General features: G+C 36.2%; 1 protein-coding gene across 1 annotated transcript; it reads left to right on the top strand.

The window, feature by feature from the left end:
- The first annotated feature begins 2,913 nt into the window (after window positions 1-2,913).
- LOC140227233 (sulfotransferase 1A2-like) lies at window positions 2,914-20,652 on the top strand. The gene is made up of 7 exons (XM_072307658.1): window positions 2,914-2,997; window positions 13,187-13,372; window positions 15,130-15,389; window positions 17,699-17,816; window positions 18,927-19,024; window positions 19,734-19,926; window positions 20,433-20,652. The coding sequence occupies exons 2-7, from the start codon at window positions 13,222-13,224 to the stop codon at window positions 20,540-20,542; spliced, it is 930 nt and encodes a 309-aa protein (XP_072163759.1). The 5' UTR covers window positions 2,914-2,997; window positions 13,187-13,221; the 3' UTR covers window positions 20,543-20,652.
- The last annotated feature ends 1,010 nt before the right edge of the window (window positions 20,653-21,662 follow it).

Raw genomic sequence — 21,662 nt, 5'->3', positions numbered from 1 at the left:
CCTTTTAAACATAGTTTTTCAAAAAATGATGTTCAATAATACTTGTTATATTGTATGTATGAACTTAAGTGAAATTCAGCGATTTCTTTTTTGAATTACAATTGACTCTAAGTTAACTTGCAATGATCATATTCACAGTATTCACAAATCTTGTTCAAAAGTAATGGAAATTCTAGGATTTAAAAAAAATATTATTTCACATAATGCTCTGATATTAGCATAACAAACTGTGATATTGCATGAGGAAACTGTGGATCAAGTAGAATAAATTTGATTTTTATTCTTCAGAAACGTATTGTGCGATTAATCATTAAGTTCCTTTATCTAATCCCATCCGATCCCATATTCTTTCACTTAAAAATACTGAAAGTTAATGATATACATACTTTTCGGACTTCAGTCTCTATGTAAAAATACACATACAACATTACTGTCTTCCTACAAATCTTGGTGGGGTTTTCACTGCAAACCTTGCAGTGTATTCATACCCAACTCGTCAATCATCAAATTGTAATCTCGAAAACCCTGGAGTCATAGGCCAAAAATCATTAGAACATCACGGGCAGACGTCCCGAATTCTCTGTCTCTAAATCTAAAATAGTGTTCATTATTGAATATTTAAGAAAAAAAGTATTAAAAAATATTATCATATCTGAATATTTTTTCAAAACTTGAACATTCATGTCATAACTTTTTGCTTTTATTTATTTAAAATAACGAGTTGAAGATAAATCAGGCAGGAAGATTCTCTATCACCAATCTTTTTTTTTTTTTTTTTTTTTGTTAGTAGGCCATAGAAACTTTCGCGTGTTTTGTGAGAGAAGATCACGTACCGATTGGCTGTTTTTCTTTTGATTAATGATAGTTGTGCATTGTTTGCAAACATTCGGGATGAAAGTTTTATTATGTGAACTTCTGGAAATCAAATAAAAATTATTGAAAAAACAAAAACAAAACATGTGTGCGTGGAAATGTGTGGGTGTGTGTATGTATGTATGTTTGGTATTTCACTGACATGGAATGTCCAGATATACATCAGAGCAGTGAAGAAAACATGCCACCACGGGTCATCTTAAAGATGTACTAATATGGTACTGTATCATGTATCATAATTAGAATACAATATATGACTGTGGTTGAATGGTTTTGTTATCTTTTCACTTATCTTTGGTTTCTATTGTTCTATGCTTTCACAGAGTGAGGGGTGTGTCACCAGTGTGTAATACTAATCAATATAGGCCTACATGAAGATTAAACGGGGTTCCCACTATCACGACTGGCGCCACGATTGAAATCGTGGTCTTAATCGTGCAGCAAGCGTGATGGTCTTATCAGATTGTATAGATCTTAAGGTCAATCGTGGCAATCGCGTTAATCGTAGGAAAATTTTGGACGGTTCAAAAATTTTCTACGATTATCACGATTAGTTTTTGATCGTGATCATCTCATCAGATCGTCTAGGATCGTATCCAAACGCAGCAAATCTCTTCCAATCGTGCTTCTTAATCGTGTTGATCGGGAACGACTTTTTCACTTTACTTCCGCTTATCATTATTATTATTTTTTGCCCATTTGCCCTTATGTTACTCATAAATTGATTTATTTTGTATTCTGATAGGTGGTCGCCTGCATCTTTAGATTATTTTTTCCAAACGGTAAGTTCTATGACGGTGTGGGGTTTAATTGTCGTAATTTTTAAGGTACATTATCAAAATAATTTTTTTAATGATTTCATAAAATGAAAGTTGTATTACAGATTTTTAGATGTTTTCATACATTATGTTAATGATGTTTTCATTAATGAGTTGCTATTACCATTATACAGACACACAAAACAGGATATGGGATAACTTTTGTAACCAAAACAAAAAATGAGCAAAAATAAAATGGCAATTGTATGTCTGCACGTATTGACTAAAGTCAGTACAAAGATGAGAATAGTTTAAAGGCAGCCGGTCGTCGCAGGCGATTCGCAGCTCAGTAGAAAAGCACGACAAGCTGCTCCTCCCGTTATTGTACCCCCGTACGTACCGAATGCCGAACACGACGCTACGCAGCGCACCAGCGAAAACCTGATGGGGCACGAGCGCCGTGCGAGCTGTCCACTGTAATTTCAACATGGACGCCCGAATACCTACCGAATGGGGCCGAATGGGTGCATGCACAAAACCGCACAACAGCCATGCGCATGAAAATCTCTCCCGGTCCGCGACACAGCAAGTAGTGAGAGCTGTCGGGTGTACGTACGTACGTATCTGGCTCCAGTCTCTGTTTATATGCGCTATGGTGCCAATTTCAGCAATCTAGGCAATAATATTTAAAAATGTCTGAAAATATTATATAACAATATCATAAATTATTCATATATTACGTTGTTTAATATTTGGTATTTATAAATATGCTTTGATGAAGACATATTAAAACTCTAAGCTTCATGTATAGCAAGTTGCAATGCATATGGCCATATGGCAGGTTGCTATGATCTCATCGTGCAATGTTGTCTGCTGCGTCAGCTGAGCTGCATGTGTTATACGTACAGTTCACAGTACGTTGGGCCGGATCGTAACATAACAAAGTTGATAGAAAGTCGTCGGTACCGGTATGTCAGTATCAATATTGTGTGTGGTATGCGAGTACTGTTTGCAATAAAAAGTGCTGTACTGTTTCGGCTTAGCCTTGGCTTTGGTTTAGTAATGAAACCTCACAATGGAGATCAAACAGCCGTCCAACTCGAGGCAACGTATCTACTTGTTTGACGCTATCGACGAGTGGAGAACGCAGAGAGACGTGTTCTTAGCTGGAGGACAAGTAAGAGACCAGAGGGGGAGGCTTCCACTTGCTAGAGTTGCATGAACAGTTTTGCAGGAATTTTTATTTAGAATGTGCAAATTCGTGTTACGACATGCACGGTGGAATTGTGTTGCCACGGCTTACGCCAATCAAGCAACCCCAGCTGGCCAAGTCAACAACTTCAAGGAATCCAGATCCAGATGATGTGTAAGTAGAAGTCTACACATGAATCAGTGATTGAAGTGGAATGACTTTTTCTAATCTAGTATCAGTAACTTTAGGGCATTTGCGTTTGATCGACAAGTAGGCCTATTTTTCTATGTATAATTCCGCGTTCTCATTTATGTCAAATTATGATAATGCCGTAATTGAAATGACATTTGCTGGGTCAGTTTAATGTCATTAGTCCCATTAAATGAGAAGTTTTTCATATCAATCATGTTATGCAAATTCCCCAAGAATATGATTTAGGATTTGCAAATAAATTTAAAAAAAAAAATGAATAGATCTATCGCAAGCTCCATCATACATGTAGTCTAACCCAATAGATCTGGTAGAACTCTAACGTTTAAACAGGGGAACTAAAGGTTCAAAGATGATAGATCTAACAATAATAGATTCTAGTTTAGGCCCTACTTCGACTTGAAGGTATGTCGGTTGGTGCACGGCCCCCTTCTATCGCGGCCACAGTTACACTGTGCAGTGCAACTGTGGCCGTTGGCCCTGCACGGGCACAGTCGCTTCCCCGTCCTGAATTTACACACGCCAGGGCAAGTATGGTTGGACCTACTACTAATCGACCGCCTAATGTTTATCTGCTTGATAAGAATATTTAACACTGAAATTCACGTAAAAAAACTTGACCTACGTGATTGAGAAAATCCAGCTCTATCAAATGCCGTTGTTCCGTTTTCGATTCGAAGTTTCAGTGCAAAAATATCGCCGACGAACTTGCGTGGCCTCGTTTCAGCTCCCCGCGGTAAATCGCGTTAATAGAATCGACCGCTGTTTTTGCATTGACAATGCACGCAAACCGAGTTGTATTGAACACCGTGTTGTACGAAGCTTTTTAGAAGCCTTTTAGAAACTTCCATAGACATTACATTGTGCTGTCATTACGATTCGGTGAAAATATTCATTCGAAATTTTGTCCTTGATTAAAACCATTACAATGAATTATCGCGTTTTCCCACACCATCCTCATCTACATTCAAAGCCAATCCATTTTTATGTGCTTTGCGCGCAGAGAAGTGCGTACTAAGTGTTCAGTGCGCGAATTATACGCGGTCGGTTTCAATAAGGGTGGTCGATATGTAGTACTAGTAGGGCTACACAAGACACAGGGTCTCCGACCCAATCGTCCGCGTTCAGAATGGACAACTCAGCGGTAATATCCGCTACCCATGACGATGTGTCATCGTCGCGTCCATGATGGCCACCCTACCTATATATAATCTGATCTGACGATTACAGTGTAGTTAACGACTGACGACGATCGACGGTGCGATGAAGAGAAGGCGTACACTGTAGTCGTACAAGTATAGGCAGCTAGCTACTATTAGCTCATGCGAACATTGCATCACACAGTACATACAGTATACCATACATTCAATTCACATTATACAAAACGTACTCCCCGCGCTCAGATCAATCAAGCGAGCAAACGAGATACTATAGCGCGATACATTGCTTTAGGGATGTCTTGCGCACACACACATTTCGCTTCGTAGCAACTTCGGAAGCGAGTTTACGTGCTGCCGCCCGCGGCTGAAATATGTCCATGTATCCTCGCGACTGGGTGTCTTTAATGAATCGTGCTTGAATGGGTACATATCAAAGGCAAATGGTTAATTTTTAAAAGTATATTACAGAGTATTTTTTTTTTTGGGGGGGGGGGTGCAGTATCCTGCTGTTTGTGTATTGTGCATAGTAATTAAGAGTTGTTGTTTCATCAGCCATCGTTTGATCCCTTTACATCTATTTTGACACTTTTCAATGTCTTTTTTGTATGTTTGGTAGAACATAATTTTAGAGGAAAACGGTTATTTTTAACTCTCAATATTACTGCAAATGTAAAAGTGACCATTGTCGTGGATGTGATATCACTCGTATGATTATGACAATGAAGATCACTCTTATTATTTTTCACAGTTAGTTATTCAATAAGTGTAGCAATATACCCCTGCGAAATAATCTTGCGTAAAACCTCCTTTTTTGTTAAAAAGTGACATCATTTTGATTAGGGAATCACTTTTCTGTTATGTGTGTGTATCAGTTATGTTAAACGTTGTTAAGTAAAACACTAAATCAAGCCGAATAAACGAAACTTTTAATAACCCATGAGATAACGACATTTTGAAATAAAAAGGCATATGATACATATATTTTGCGAATATGAAATTGAACACATAAGCAATACTATCCATTCGGCCAACTTTCTTATATCGAGCGTATATAACACACAATACTATGTTACATAACATTCAAAATGATCCCATCTTCTTTCTTAGCTTCCATTTCATCATGTAATTATTTTCTTCATGTATTGGAGAAAGGTCATTTTGTCTTGCTGTTTGTTTTTTTTTTCTGGGGAAGAGGGGCAATCATCTGATCTTATGTATTTGGGTTCGTGTTCATTCTTTTTTTTTTGTGAGGGGGAGGGTGAGCATGTCGATTTAATAATCTATAAATTTCTTTACGCTTAATATTAGACGAGGGAATATCTGAGGTTATGGCTGGCCTGGGTGCTGCTTTCTCTCTGATAACATAATCGTTATTAGCAATACTGCAAAGGTTACGTTGTCATCATCGTCAACCTGTCAAGCCTTGCCATCATCAATGGTTGTGGATAAGATTAATAGGCCTAATCACTCTGCATGATTTAAGGGAAACCATGAAATCTATCGTCAGCTGGACTATAATATTCCCATTCGGGTCCAATCGCGTCTTAAATGGGGGTCGCTTCTGATCCCGATCGTAAAAGATATCGTATTTTATCTCAGCAGCCCGTATTGGTTCGCGGTATTCGTATTGGAACGTATCAGTATGTTGCTGCACGTACCAGATCGAGGATCCTGATCGTAATGGTCATGTTAGATCGGTACCAATCGTGAACTCAATCAGGACAATCCTGTCGGATCGTATTTGAACGGCAGACCAGATCGTGACAGATCGTATCGCTTGAAATAGACCAATCGTGACCATATCGCATCCAAGCGTATACAATCGAGGTACCAACACGTATTGACTCGCATAACCTCGTATCCAAACGTGAAATCCATACGAGTTCAACAAATTTTCCACGATCAGTTACGAATGTCCAATCGTGGCGTTCGCAATGGATCGCACGATAGTGGGAACCGGCTCGCTTAAGAAAATTTGCCTATCAATGGGGACAGTGAATCATACCGGCCTCCCTCGAAACTTCTTTAGAATTATGAAATCTATGTTAAGAAGCCAGCAGACGATACAGCTAGAAATGGACAGTGTAAGACGGCAAAACACTATTTCCAAATATGGAATTGTCGTGGTGCAATGTGGAAGAAACTGGACCTTGATCAGGCACTCCTTCAGAATGCGAGCAGTTCGTGTACAACCCATTTGTACCTATGGATATACAAGCATTCGCAGAAGTGGAACACACGAAGTCATTCATATCGACAGGTAAGTTTCGGGACTATTTAAGAGAGAATTGCATGTTCATGTCATGCCTTTTACGAGATAAATCTTGGGTCTGCAATTAAAAAAAAAGAAGAGCCAACGTATAATCGGATTAAACAACGCATTCTTATTGCACGGGCAGAAAGGTAGGAATAAATGCTATATTTCATATACGCAACAGGTGAAAGCGTTAACGGAGCCGTGCACATGATTGCGCTCACGTGTAAACTTCACGGTTGCTTCTTATCCGTTTTTTCTCTCTTATTTTGGCCCATTTTACCCATACACCCTTCTTTCCTTTTTATATGCTTACAACGGGTAAGTTCAAACAGCTATATAACTGAAAAGATTCACGTGCTATATATAGTCATAAGTACACACGCTTATTTTCAATAGGAGTTGTAAAGTTGAGAGGTACTTGATTTGTTTGTATATCATATCTATCATGACAAGGAACACTATTCGCAGAGACAGAAAGGTGACAAACTTTTATGGCAGAAAATGAGCAGTATTTTGTCACATTTCGACGCCATCTCGTCAGGAATCCATCAGCCAAGTCCACTATTTTTGCCTGCTACATTGCTCGCCACGCGCCAATCTATTTACAGGATTAAAATGCAATAATAAGATTTCGTTCAGATACCCTTCGGAATATATGTATAATGCATGTGTACAATGTGATCCCTGCTCTTCGGACAGTTGTAAAATCTGTGATTTCTTGCTCTAAACTAGGGTGATATGAAATTTGTATAAACACTGATTACTTGTATTGGTAACCTTTTGTTCGCTTACGCTGATAGGTTTGTTACACGTTTGGTGTTTTGCATTCTGTACGAACTTTCGGGACAATGCATTTTCTAGCGTTGCTGTTGGCCTAGATAGTATAATCCTCCAGTTTCAATAGGTATATGGAATGAAAACGTGTAGGCAAAATAATGTCGCCTTTGAGAATGAATTGATTGAATGGGTATTCACAACATTGACAGATAAACCTGCATCGGACGGTGACGTACCCCACATAGTTCGAGTCTACGTAGAACGTACAATTTCCTGCATTTTATTTTGTCTGTAATGTCGCATTTCATAAGCAAGTTTAATATAAGTGTTAATCTACAATAATATAAAAACATTTGTGCATCGAGACAAGGGTTGATAAACTGCGAGCAATGTTGATATTCAACAATTTTCGCCCATTACAGGGCTTTGTCAAGACTTTCGACTGTTCACTTTGAATAGCTTGACAACGCCCTTACTTTTACTTGCTGGCCGTTATACCTCCTGGTATGTGGGTAGCAACAAAAGCTCTAAACTCATGTCTGTCTTGGGCCATTTCCTGGAGTGATCCCCAGGTCTGGGGGAGGTTTACAGCCATTTCATTTTCCACGATCCGTCGCCATGTGTTCCTGGGGCGCCGGCGTCCCTTGACAAAGTTCAACGCTCAAAAAAATAAATAAATAAATAAATAAAATAAAATAAAAAAAAAAAAAAATATATATATATATATATATATATATATGTTTGATATCAATCTCACATAGAGTTTCATTTACACTTGTCACTTAAAGAAAAAAATAATATTTCAAAAAATCTGAGCAGAAAACCAGTTATATAATCGCTAGCGTGGAAATTGGTGACACAGGTATATTGGGGTGGAGGTACATATAGGTTTTCCCATTCATTCTCAAACTTTTTTCATTCAATTTCACAAATTTTTACTTCAATTTCGTCGCAGGATGTCGGGATTAGGCCAATCTTACTTTCAAATTCGTCTTTCGTCGTTCATTTTCAAATAAAGTCCATTCAATTTAGTCATTTGGCATACATTTTCGTCATTTACAGTTCAAATTCATCAGTCTCACTCGCAATACTCAAAACAGCAGGATCGATTTCGTCTTTTGTCAATCATTTTCGTTAAATTTTCATTCATATTCGTCTCATATCTCTATCCGGTGTGATTTTCCAGTCATTCATGTGTTGTTTTTTTTTTTCTGTATAAACCGTTCACATGTTACATTCAGGAGTTAAGATACATACAAGTGCCCCCCCCCACACACACACACAGAACCACAGCTACAGACACACACACAAGCAATCCGAGTACACACTGATACAAACAGACGTACTTTCCCGCAAACGAAAACACTGACAAACGATTTCTAGTCAAACATGATTTAAAGACAAAATTTAAGTGTAGAATTGTCGCCTGTTTAATGTCAAAGAATGGATAACATAATTATGTTTGCTGCTTTCCAGGGTACAAAATTTAAAGTTTGCTTCATGCATTATGATGCGAAAACCTGAACATGACGAGTTAAAGTTCAATATGTGACACAGAAATATTACTGTCCTGGGATATGATTTTCTACTGTCGTTTATCTATCAATAAATTTTGGTTGACACTCATGTTTTCGTGTGTATTGTCTAAGAAAATGGTTAGGGAATAATGTATAACAATACAACTTACGAGAGAAAGTAAAAATATGTCGGCTTAAAGTTGGTTCGCCATCAAAATAAAGAATCGACAGCATCTGACTAATTTGAATGAAAAATTCATGAAATTGTGTGAACAAAGACGAATTTGATCTTCACATTCTGCGATCCGTCAGCGGGAGGGACGAATTTGAATGACAATCGACGATTCTGAATGCTATGTCTTCGAAAACGTTTGGCGAAAAACGAATTACAATGACAATTGACGAAATTGAAGTTAGGATTTGCGTTCCACGTGCTTCTCGGGACGAAATTGAATAATAAATCTTTGAAATTGAATGACAAAAGTGCGAAAATGGACGGGAAAACCTATAGTATAATAGCTCGGGTTTGTTTTTACTTACCCTATATAATATCTCTTTCTAGCTCCCAGGGATAATCTACTGTGAATGAAAGAAAATCAATATTGACTGGTTCGAAGTTCAATCACTCCATTCATATAAAGCAAGTTCGGCGGGTTTTTTTCTCAGTCATGATAAGCAAGGTAAGGTCACGTTGTCCTCAAGCGAATGATAAAACAAACGGTATTTGGACTGAATAGGTAAATGTGTCACGTCTGATACATGGCTATGTGCCTATACACCTCTGGCACTTTTACTTTGCACAGGATAACAAACCAAGTTGTCATTTTACATTATGGTTTAGCATTTCAAAAACAAACAAGCACGTAAACAATATGTATACTAACGATCATTCACTCAATCAAAATAACTTTATATGGCGTATAAGAGTTACGTGTTGGTTGACCAATATGGTTTGTCAAAAATGAAGACAGTTTTGACTAAAATCACTTACTTATCAGACGTCTAAATGTTTTGGTGTATGTTTTTGAGGGAAAATAAATGCCATCAAAGGTGATATCAATTTGCGGCCTGTATGCAGTGAAACGGCATTAGCAGATTTGAGAATATTTTGAAAGAAATGTGACAAACGTAAGTTGAGACAACTTACCCACTGCATTTGTTTTCTTTTGTTTTTGTTTTTGTTGTCATTACATTTCGGTGTGCTGATTTGTGATTATGCAAAAAAATTGTAAAAAGCTGTGAAAATATACTTTTTTTTTTTGCAAACGTTACTTTTCTTTTCTCTTATAGTAAGCCCTAAGGGCCCTTTTCTCGCGTTATATATATAGTTTGCAATTTACCATTGCAAACAACTGTAAATATTTTTAAATTTACTGATATCAGTGTACAGTTTGTTGAAAAGGAATTGACTTGTATTGATTGTTCAAAGGCCGATGGCCTAAATGATTTGCATCCTAAACTACTCAAGATTGCCGCACCTTACATTGCTGGCCCACTGACTGTCCTTTTTAATCGATCGCTTTCATCAAGAAAATTTCCCAGTGACTTTAAAGTTGCTAAAATAATACCAATTCCAAAAACCGGACAATCATCAGAACTTTCAAATTTTCGACCAATCTCGCTGTTACCATTAATATCGAAAATATTAGAGAAAGCTATTCATGAACAAATTTACAAATATTTAATGCACAATTCTTTATTATCTGAACGACAGTCCGGTTTTCGGCCTAAGCATTCAACCTCAACATGTCTGACAGACATTAGTGACTTTATCTTAGACAATATGGATGCTGGCTTCGTCACAGGGGCAATTTTTCTAGATCTGAAAAAGCCTGCGATATTATATCTCATTCTTTCTTATTACAGAAATTGTCTTTCTATGGTATTCAGGATATGGAGCTAGAATGGTTTACATCATACCTGACCGACAGAAGTGTGTGTATTTTATGATGGAGCACTGAGCAGTTTTCTCAAAGTTAAATCAGGCGTACCACAAGGGTCAATACTTGGACCGCTTCTGTTTTGTTTGAATATAAATGACTTGTGCAACATTGATTATAATAAAAAAAAAGTATCTTTATACGCAGATGATACGGCCATTTTTGTGAAAGGGAAAAATGCAAATGCTGTTCAAGTTACATTACAGAATAATTTTGATTTGATGTGTAATTGGTTTAATATAAACAAAATACAAGTTAATGTTAATAGGACTAAATTGATGCTGTTTGGATCAAAGAAACGCATCAATAAATGTCAATTTAGTATTTGTTACCAAGGTCAATATCTAGAGCGTGTGTCTGGTGTAAAATACTTAGGTGTATATTTTGACGAAAACCTTAACTGGTCACCACATATTTCCCAAATCATAAGCAAAATCTCTCGAGATTTCATGATCGAGATATCATGTATAAGGAGGATTCGAAAATTCTTACCGAAATATATGTTGATACAGTTATATTATTCCCTGATCTTATCTCACATAGATTACTGTGCAGTGGTATGGGGGAATTGCACGAAAGGCAATATATTAAAGTTACAAAGGCTTCAAAACAAATACGCAAGACTAATTCTGAAGACTGATTATACTACTCCAAAAGCTGTTTTACTAAACTCATTGAAGTGGCAGTCTGTAGATGGGAGATTAAAATACCAGTATTGTGTTACAGTTTTTAAAATCTTGAACGATTTAGCTCCTCCGTACTTTAAACCCTTTAGTTGAAAGACGCCCTGTGTTGTATCATACCAGACACGCCCTCAATAGTCCACTATTCATTCCGCACCCGCGTACTGACTATAAGAAACGCTCATTTTCGTACATAGCATGCTCTTTATACAACAATCTACCAAGTACTGTACAAACGTGTCCATCACTGTCAACATTCAAAAGGCAGATAAGATCAATGTTTCAGTAAGTTTATTTGGCAGTAGTGTATATTGTAACATGTTCATGAAACGCAATACTTGTTATTATGGATCTTCTAAAGACAGTGTGTGTGTGTGTGTGTATGATGTGCATGCGAGCATGAGTTTATGCGCTTGTGTGTATATGTAAGTTTTTAATATGTCTATTTCCTTAATCTTTTGTATTTTGAATTGTCATTTGTTGTATTATCTTCTATTTCCCTGTATTATTTTATCATAATATGCAAAATGTATCTGTACAATTACAGGGCTCTCTTGAAAAGCAGGCCTCTGGCTTGAATGAGACTTACCCTGTATTTTTAAAGAAAACGTGAATAGATAAATAAATAAAATATCTATTACAATCAACTATCAACTTGAACATGAAGCAGAGCTCTTCGAAAGATGAGCTCCGTTCCGTTTCAAAAACTTTTGCTATAGAGTTGCCGTAATTTCAATATACAGTTTCAAAGGTAATTAGCTGGCAATGTTTCAAATTGTAAAATTGAAACTGAAATTGAAAGGGTATTTTATTGAATAATGTCCATTGCAGCCCGCAGGCTGGATTGCAGACATTTTATAGAAATAAGCACGATTACTATAAAATATGTACAAGATTGTATAAATACATAATATGAAAAAAAAAAAACATCAAACATATTCGTTACACAATATTAACATTTAAAACGAAACAAACACATATTATACATGTACAATTTCTAACATGACTATTCTCATTACCATAAATAATCACGATTACTTTAAAAATACCTGTAAATTCAACTTCTTTCTCATTTTCCTCTGTTTTCCTTTTTTTTTTTCTTCTTTTTGTGTTCTTCTTATTCTTCATTTTCTCCCTCCTTTTTTTAGCTTTACATTATCCAACTTTCACTTTTTTTTACTTCAACTTCATTTTATCCACTAACAATATCCAAAAGTAATTATCATGTATCATTATCACTATCATAACCACACATTTAATACCATTGCAACAAAATCCCCGTTTACAGTATTACTACAACAATAATCAATATCACGTTGATCCCCCCCCCCACAAAAAAAAATCCTTATATATTATCATTGTTAATTAAAACAGTGAGTTCATATATCAAAACAATTGTTCCAACATAAAGAAGAAAAAAAAATTCATATATCACAGATCACATAACACAGAACATAAGAAGGCGGGTATTGCACTATTGTGTACGGCAGTATTGCACTGGCGGAAAGCGGAGTGTTGATGCGGATGGGACCTCTGACTTGTAAAGAAAAGGAGATTAATCCAGGAATAAAATACGTTAGGATAAGATTGAGTTACAGCTCTACTTTTGATTATTTTAGCATTGCAGGATGCTTATTACAGCCCTCAGCCGTTTTTCATCGGGTTCGAACAATACAAAGACCTACACCCACCAATGAGGAATAAACACAAGATTGCTTATAATGATCAGATATACATACAACATACGGATTATTGTAAGATATACGTTCCCGTAGTTCGGAAACATTTTCAACATTTTCATTTTTTTTCCCATTTTCAGTTTGCGTGATACAGGACTGAAAAACATTGGCCAAAATGACAGGCAAGGAACCTTCATATGCCTCTGGTGTGCACATATACAAAGGGATTGTGCTTCCTAATGTTGTGCTGGACTCCAGTGTTGAAGCAATGCAGACCTTTGAAGTTCGTCCAGACGATATCTGGCTCTGCACCTATCCAAAGTCAGGTATACGATTTCTCATGTGATTGCATATTGATTATTGATTGCATTATATAGGATATTGGAATGACGAGTTTCATGTGTCTAGATTGGTGGCAGCCAGCCAGGACCTGCTGATTATATGAAGAGTTTGCTTCAAAAAGGCGCTAAATCCATTGAAACATGGTGGATTTAGCGCCTTTTGGAAGCAAGTTCTTCATATATACAGATATGTATACTTGTTTATATATATATACTCCTAGATGGGTCATTTGGTAGACATTTCCATTTGTTTTATATGCAAATTTATTATATACATGTTCAATGGCAGTTTACGCAATGGAGACACGAAAATTGTCTCCTTAATGACCAGTTGTCTCCCTAATGAAGACACTTCCCCCCAATATGTCTCCCTAAGGTGCCAACTAGGGATATATATATATATATATATTTATATATATATATATATATGTATATACAAATATACAAATACAAATACAAATACAATATAACTATTGTGTCAGTGTGTGTGTCTTATTGCGTATTATGGATGACTGTGAGGAATTATAGGAGAGATTGAGTGAGGTATATACACCGATTATACCTACAAAATATAACGACAGTCAGCAGTGGAAATATATATAGGCCTAGTACTATACCAATTTGTGCATATACATATAATTTGTAGCTAGCTAGATAGATGGATAGATACACTAAGGAAAACCATGCTTCTTATGCACGCCTGTAATAGAATCAAATAAAATATCAATATATCATATTAAAGGAAATTTTACCTAATTTTAGTCATATATGATAACATAAGATGAATCTTACGCCCAAATGATCACACACGTTTTTCTCTTTGACGGGAGAAAGGTGTTTACCTATTCTGTTTCACCCAATGGCAAAAACCATTGTGTATATGTTTTGTTTATTATAGTATATTGTTGTGAAGCATAGTTCTCGTTGGCGCGTTATTGTGTTTTTTTTTTCATTTTTTTTTTACCTTTGAAGGGAAAAAAACCTGTGATCATTTAGGCGTAAAAGTCCTCTTCATGTTATCCTCCCAATGTAAAAGAGAATAAAATCATTATGTAAAAAAAAAAAAAATACATATTTCATTCGATTCTACTATAATGTATATGATATGTTTGAATCTTTTTCGATGAGTACCTGATATATATACATATATATATATATATATATATATATATATATATATTGAAACAAGGAAGGAAAAACTGACCAGAAACAATTGTAATAATAAATAGCGAAAACCCATTTTCTTTGCTCAAAGTTTTCGCTATTTATTATTACAATTGTTTCTGGTCAGTTTTTCCTTCCTTGTTTCAAGATATATTACAAAAAGCTGCATCGCTTCGGCGATCCCTCACATTTATTCCAAAGTTGATTTACATCATTTGGGTTTATGTCAGGTTAATGTGTGTGTGTGTGGCACACATGCACACAATATAGCTTCTGACCACACGAGCAAAGAGAATTAAGGGTTTGGGACGAACACCGATCTAGGGCTTTCAATAGCTCAGTCGGTAGAGCACCGGTCTAGTAATCCGGAGGTCTCGGGTTCGAATCCCGATGAAAACCCATTTTCTTTGCTCAAAGTTTTCGCTATATTTATATATATATATATATATATATATATATATATATATATATATATATATTGTGTGTGTGTGTGTGTGTGTGATATCTTATTTCAGAACATTACATTAAACGCACACCTCTTTCTTTCCTCTGAATCTCTTTTGTGCATCCATTCGAAGGAACCCATTGGATGTTTGAGATTGTTGGTTTAATCCTCACCAGAGGGGTGCCAGAAAAGATCAACCGGTCACTCGCCACCGGCACCGTGGAGATGATCGACATGAGGCAAAAGATACCGGCTACCCGCGAGGAAGAGCTCAAGAATCCTTTGGACCTTACTCCCTTTGCGGATAAGATTGCCAAGGCGCCGTCCCCTCGTGTCATTATCACCCACCTTCCTCTTCGTTTCCTACCACCAAAGCTGGAAGAAAGAGGAAGGGTACGTCAGGGGAGGTCCAGTCTGCTAATCAAGCTGAACCTCTCTTACCAAGCATTGCTCATCAAAAACACATACAAATTCAAAGAAAGGCTACTAGTGGATTGGCGTGATCCTATAAAGTGAAAAAAGCGTATTATTATCATTGTTGTTGTTTTTATTATTATCATTATTACTGTTATCATTATTGATATTATTATTGTAGTGTCTACATTAGGGAATGACTTTATACGATATGTTGTCATTTAATCAAGTTAAGAAGGGAATGAAAATAGTCAGCCACTGAATTTCTTATACCAACAAATACCCTTCATTTTGGAATTGAATTAATTCTGTTCTGATCCAATCAAGCTCTCTGAGGTCCTTGAAGCAAAATTTAATAGGCAATTCCTTAAAATGTTATGTCTCATTGTCCTACCCTGATCGATGGAAATATCTTCGTGCACTCACGGTGAAGTCCCAATCGGGTGTTGAAATTTATTTACCCAATTGTGTCTAAACATTCTTACCTTAGGCTAATAATGTACACTATTATTATTAGTGCATTACGTAATTCTATCATATTATCGACATTTTTCGTTCTCGTATATTCCCTTATTTTTTGCCGTTAAAACTTTCTACTGAACACTTAAATTACCAATCATTACTTTAGAGCCTACATTCTACAAACTTCTGCTTTTAATCAGGTTGTTGATATAGGTTTTCCCGGTCAATTTCATACTTTTGTCATTCAAATTCATTTAACATGTTTAACGTGCATTCAGATTTACACAGCGCACGCCCGCGGAAATATTCGGACATTCAAATTCAGAATCCGAGCGATCAATTTCATTTATGGGCGTTATATTTCGTTTTCGTGAAATCAAATTCACGGTTGGCCGTTCAATTTCCAAATGCGACCATTGCATTTCATACTCGTGCATTCAAATTTACGCGATAGTCATGTGATAGTCCCGATGAGCTTGTTTGGATCGTTTAATTTCATTTTCACGCGATCAAGTTCCTACTTCGTGCTATCAATTTAACAAGGAAAATGTAGTAGACTTTTTTTTAGAAAGGAGATGTGGCATACACGACCAATGAATGCTTGCATATAGTGTAGTGTTCTACATTGTTCTCTGTTCATGTAATCTTTGTTTTTCATCACAAACAATTCTCAATTTAAGGTCCAATTAGCAGTGCATCCAAACAACACAACGACAAACAATAACCACATAATGGCAATGCATCAATTTGAAGACAAACTGACACACAATGACCAGACATATTCCGCAAAAATTAAACCAATATGATAGTAATAAACAACAAATAAGACGTATACATTGTTCATGTTATCATTTTCAATGTAGGCCCAGTCGAAATTGCTTTTTTTCCTAAGGTGTAAACCAACCTTCCGTATCATGTTCGTCTGTAGGCATATACATGGCTTAATGTTTGCATGTTTGTTTGTTTCATTTTCCATCTAAGAAGAGGGCTGCAACAGCTGGTCTTCTATGGGGTCCAGTTGGATATTAGGTGGGAGCACTTCACTGGGTTAAACATTCTGCTCTTTGCGATAAATAAATGAAGTGGGATCTTTTACGTGCTCGAGTTGTGACTCTTTCACACATGGGACCTACATCTTATGTCCTATTCGAGGGACGTGTGCCTGTATATTATTCCTTTTCGTGAAGCCCGAGGTCAAATTTTTCAGTGAACAGGTGGACCTCTATACTGGTTTAATAACCTTCATCATAAATCCCAATATATTCAAAGCTAAACGAAAAAGACACACATGCACGGCCCCAAACGTACTAAAGCCAGGACTTCTTTTAAATTGAATGCACTTATTGGGAACATGGTTGCCTATTCACGAATTGCTGAAATACGTGCTCCTCTCTTAATTTGAATGCTCCCATAGTGAATTTGAATGATCCGACAGTTAATTTCAATGCTCCGATAGTGAATTCGAATCACCTGATTTTGAATATGATTGCTGATTCAGTGCTGCGAGCGCGGAATGCGTGAAATTGAATGCTCGGAATAGGAACTTGAATGACAAAAGTATGAAATTGACCGGGAAAATCTATATGTAATACACGTCATCAAATCTGTTTTGTATTCATTTGTTTATGTTCATCTTAAATTGCCCATTTTGGTTGTACTTTTCTTTTGAAAGCAAATGTAATGTAAAATTGTATGAACTGTGCCAATAATATGAATAAAAAAGAAATAATATGCTTGTTTAAAAAAAAGAATGCATTTTATGATCATCCATGGAGTTCCAAATGCTGCAGAATAAATCTTCTGACGCTTTTTGTTTTCATTCACAGGTTATTTACGTGGCTCGCAACCCTAAGGATGTCCTAAACTCTCTGTACAACATGAGGGTTGAGACCAGGCCACCGGACTTCAGCTGGGAGTCCGTGCTGGGTTCATTTCTGGAAGACAGTAAGTGTAGGGCTACTATTAGTGTCTGTCTCAAGCGACCTTATAAGATGGCCTCCAATGTTAGTGGTGCTCTTTGACCATGTCCTTAATTATCACCATCTTCTTCCGTATCATCTGTACTCATTAACAATCATTTCTTTTATTTTATTTTTTCACAGTCGAGTTTACACCTACGATCATTCGTAATTATGTTACGTTTTGTAGGAAAAAGAATGAAAGGAAAATGGATCGCATTGAATTGAATCGAGTCGAATGCAAAGATATCTGATGGCATAACACTGAAGGTAAGTTTGTCACGGCGGCGTGATGGTGATAAGACAGCTACAGTCTTTGTGACTAATTATTGCGATTGTTTATTTTGGAAACTTATTGTTATCCCTCTGTTAAAAACTATTTTGTATGCGATACTATCATCTTAACCCGCCCTCCACCCGTTTATAAGCCTTAATCTAATTCAAAACTTTCTTTCATCAACCTGTTTTATCATCATTCTGCAGTTATGACTAAAAGACGGAAGCCGATGTACTATATATATATATATATATATATATATATGTCATTTGTATATTGTATGTATGTATTATATATATGAGTTTTGAAAGAAAACTTATATATTAATATATATATATATATATATATATTTATATATATATATATATATATATATATATATATATATATATATATATATTATATATATATATATATATATATATATATATATTATATATATATATATATATATATATATATATATGATCAAAAAACAAAACTAGTACAAAGTTCATGGTATTCACCAACAGTTTATTTCTGCACACAAATTTTCGAGGGATTCCCTCTTTCTCAAGTGTTGATACTGAGAGAACAATAACAATTAAGCCATAACAAAATTGCAACCGTAATTGTAGTAGTAAGTTTGAACATGGTTTATATGTCATTTCTGTGGCTACAGCGTAATAAAATTTACACCAACCTTCAATCACAGTCAGTCTCTTATACTGATAGATGATATTCCTGATGTCCAGATGTGTTTCAGAAAGCACTAATTATTCCTGATGTCTCGTATCATATAATATATTTCGCTTCAATTTCTTCTTTCTTGTGATGCAGAAGGCGTGTTTGGACCTTGGCGTGATCACGTCAGGGAATTCTGGAAAATCAGGGGAAAGAAAAAGGCTGCATTTTTCTTCTATGAGAGTATGAGAAAAGTAAGCAGAAAAAAACAGCACCTCTATCACTACCATGCTTCATTAATTAAAACGGAATGGAAACTGAGGACAAGCTCTTTCCTATACGGATATTGGCAAAGTTGATAACAGAAATTTTGACTGCGATGGCATAGATATATGCAGATACAGTAGATCAATCGCGAGCAATTTCGGTATTAATTCCTTTGGATATAGAGGAAGTATCCAGTGAGGTATACGTATGATAATCTAGACTTTAAAATAGGATGTCGTGGTTCAAATCTTCCCTCTTGCTTTCAACCAAGAACGAGATGTTTAGATGTCAGCTGTAGGCATAGGTATCTGGCGTAAATGTTCAAACGAAAAGGTGAGGAGGTACCAATATAGCAAATGTTAGATTTCAGCTTGTACCCTCCCCTATAATATTTCCTATCGCTGTGGCAGTTTTCAATTTACCTGTCATTTCCGATTGCCTGATGGTGCATGCAGTTAATCTCGAAGTAAAAGGATAGCGGCCTAAAAACGTTCAACTTTTCAATGCCGACCCTGTCACGACAAAATTTTCTCATCTCTTATCGTAACTTTCCTCTGTTCAATGAACATATATATTCTATTCACAAACTTCACAGATGCTTTACAATGAATTTCTATGTTGTATGTTTGATTTAAAGACAAACAACAATAATAACGACATTAAGGCCACGCAGCAACGTGTTCATTTCGCAAATAGGATCCGGTGGGCAGTGTCCGAGACGTGGCCGCCCATATCGGCGTTGACCTGACCACGGAGGAGCTTCAAAAGGTTGTAGAGCACAGCTCGTTCAAAGGAATGAGTAAGACGTACGCGACCGGTGGAGCTGGCGCGAAAGAAGGCAACAAGGACTTCTTTGAACATATCAAAATTTTGCCGTTCTTGGGCAAAGGTAAGCTAGGTCTACCTTTTCCCCAACCTTCTACTTCTCACTTGCTATCTCCACCTTCTCTATGACATTGTCCACCTCTTCTTTTACCCTTTACTTGACATTTCGTTTGTCTTTTCCCTTTCCTAATATCATTTTTCTTTGATGCACTTGATCCTTTGTTTTTACCCTTCCTCTGTTCCATGTTTCCTGATTGCCACCTTTTTCAGCTGTTTATCATCTCTCCTCTTGTTTATTCTTTTCCTACTTCATTTCAAATGAAAAAAAACAAACAAACAAACATCTCATAACAGAATCAATCTTCCATGATGCTCTTTCTTCTCCTGTATATCTCTATTGTACTTTGAATTAATATTTTCATTTAGATTTATCATCAACTCTCAAGTTTCGAAGTTTTCTAGTCTTGTTATGAATTACATGAGTTCAAAAACTGTCAAATTCTGCGTTTGTAAATCGCTCATGCCCTTTGGAATTCACTCTTGACAAAATGTATTTCGTTTTTCTTGCAGGCTATGCTGGTCAGTGGAAGGATCGCTTTACCGTGGCTCAGAACGAAATGTTTGACAAATTTTACAATGAAAAGATGACATCAGAAGACCCTACCTTTGAGTTTGAATGAATGTGCAAACTCTGTCAAAGTTAAAGCGTCTTACGTCCCACGAATCTAAACATTGAGTTCTTTGCGTCCGAATCATAATGTCATAGGCTAAAAACCGTTCATTTTCTAATTTCTTTCTCTACTTCTTTTACTTTTAAATAATCATAGTCCACATAGACAGACGCTAGCCCTCACATTGCAATTAATATCGGGTATTTACAGTCTTTTGGCAATGGTATACACAACGCCAACATTAACAGTTCAGTTTCTAATTCGGCATTCTCTTTTCCACACAAGAATGCTATATAGCAAATTTGACAATTATTGTACCAACAGTACTTACAGTCTTATATAGGCCACCAAGTTTGTTTGTTTAATTTTTCCATCTGGGAAGATGGCTGGATAGCTCCTATTCAGCTGCACTAGCTGGTCTCCCGTGGCGCCCGGTCGCTGGTGGGTGTGAGGCGGGGCAACTTATCCGCGTGATGCACCCTGCTCTTTGCGACGAATGAATGGAGCAGGATTTTTTACATGCATGAGTTGTGACTGTCTCACACACGTCACCTCCACACCTATTCTGTCCGAGGGACAGAGCTTTTTGTATCTGGTTATATGCTTACACACAGCATTGTGTGTAAGCATCCTTTAGATTCCTCCTTTAGATTCGGGAATCGAACTCTGATCTTTTGTATCTTTATACACACTCCATTTTTTTTCCACAGAATGTATACAAATGTTTTTATAAATAATGCCTCATTTTGTAATAAATACAGGCAATCCTTGCCTGTATTATTATTATCTAAAGATAATGTAAAATATTTTGATAATTGGATCTTATATCATGATATATCTAATCATCTATCTATATTTACCATTTTACAGTATCCAGCAGAAAATATGAAAAAACACCTAACGAGATGGATTATGATGTATAGAAAAGAATCAGATCAAAATATTTCATTCTTTTGACAATAATTAAGCACAGGAGGACTACTGGCAAGATGTATATATTCAAAAGACCGCTGATAAGACTAATCATGACTGTATTTCTTGATAAGTTTTGAAGTTGTTATAAGAAAATGTTCTAAATGAATAGGTGACAATTATATGATAATAAATAAATACCGTTGGATCACCAAGG

The sequence above is a fragment of the Diadema setosum genome, chromosome 4 (genome assembly GCF_964275005.1).
Source record: "Diadema setosum chromosome 4, eeDiaSeto1, whole genome shotgun sequence".
In the NCBI taxonomy this organism is placed as follows: domain Eukaryota; kingdom Metazoa; phylum Echinodermata; class Echinoidea; order Diadematoida; family Diadematidae; genus Diadema; species Diadema setosum.
Note: the sequence above shows the minus strand (reverse complement) of the source record. Positions and strands in the feature narration are given on the sequence as shown.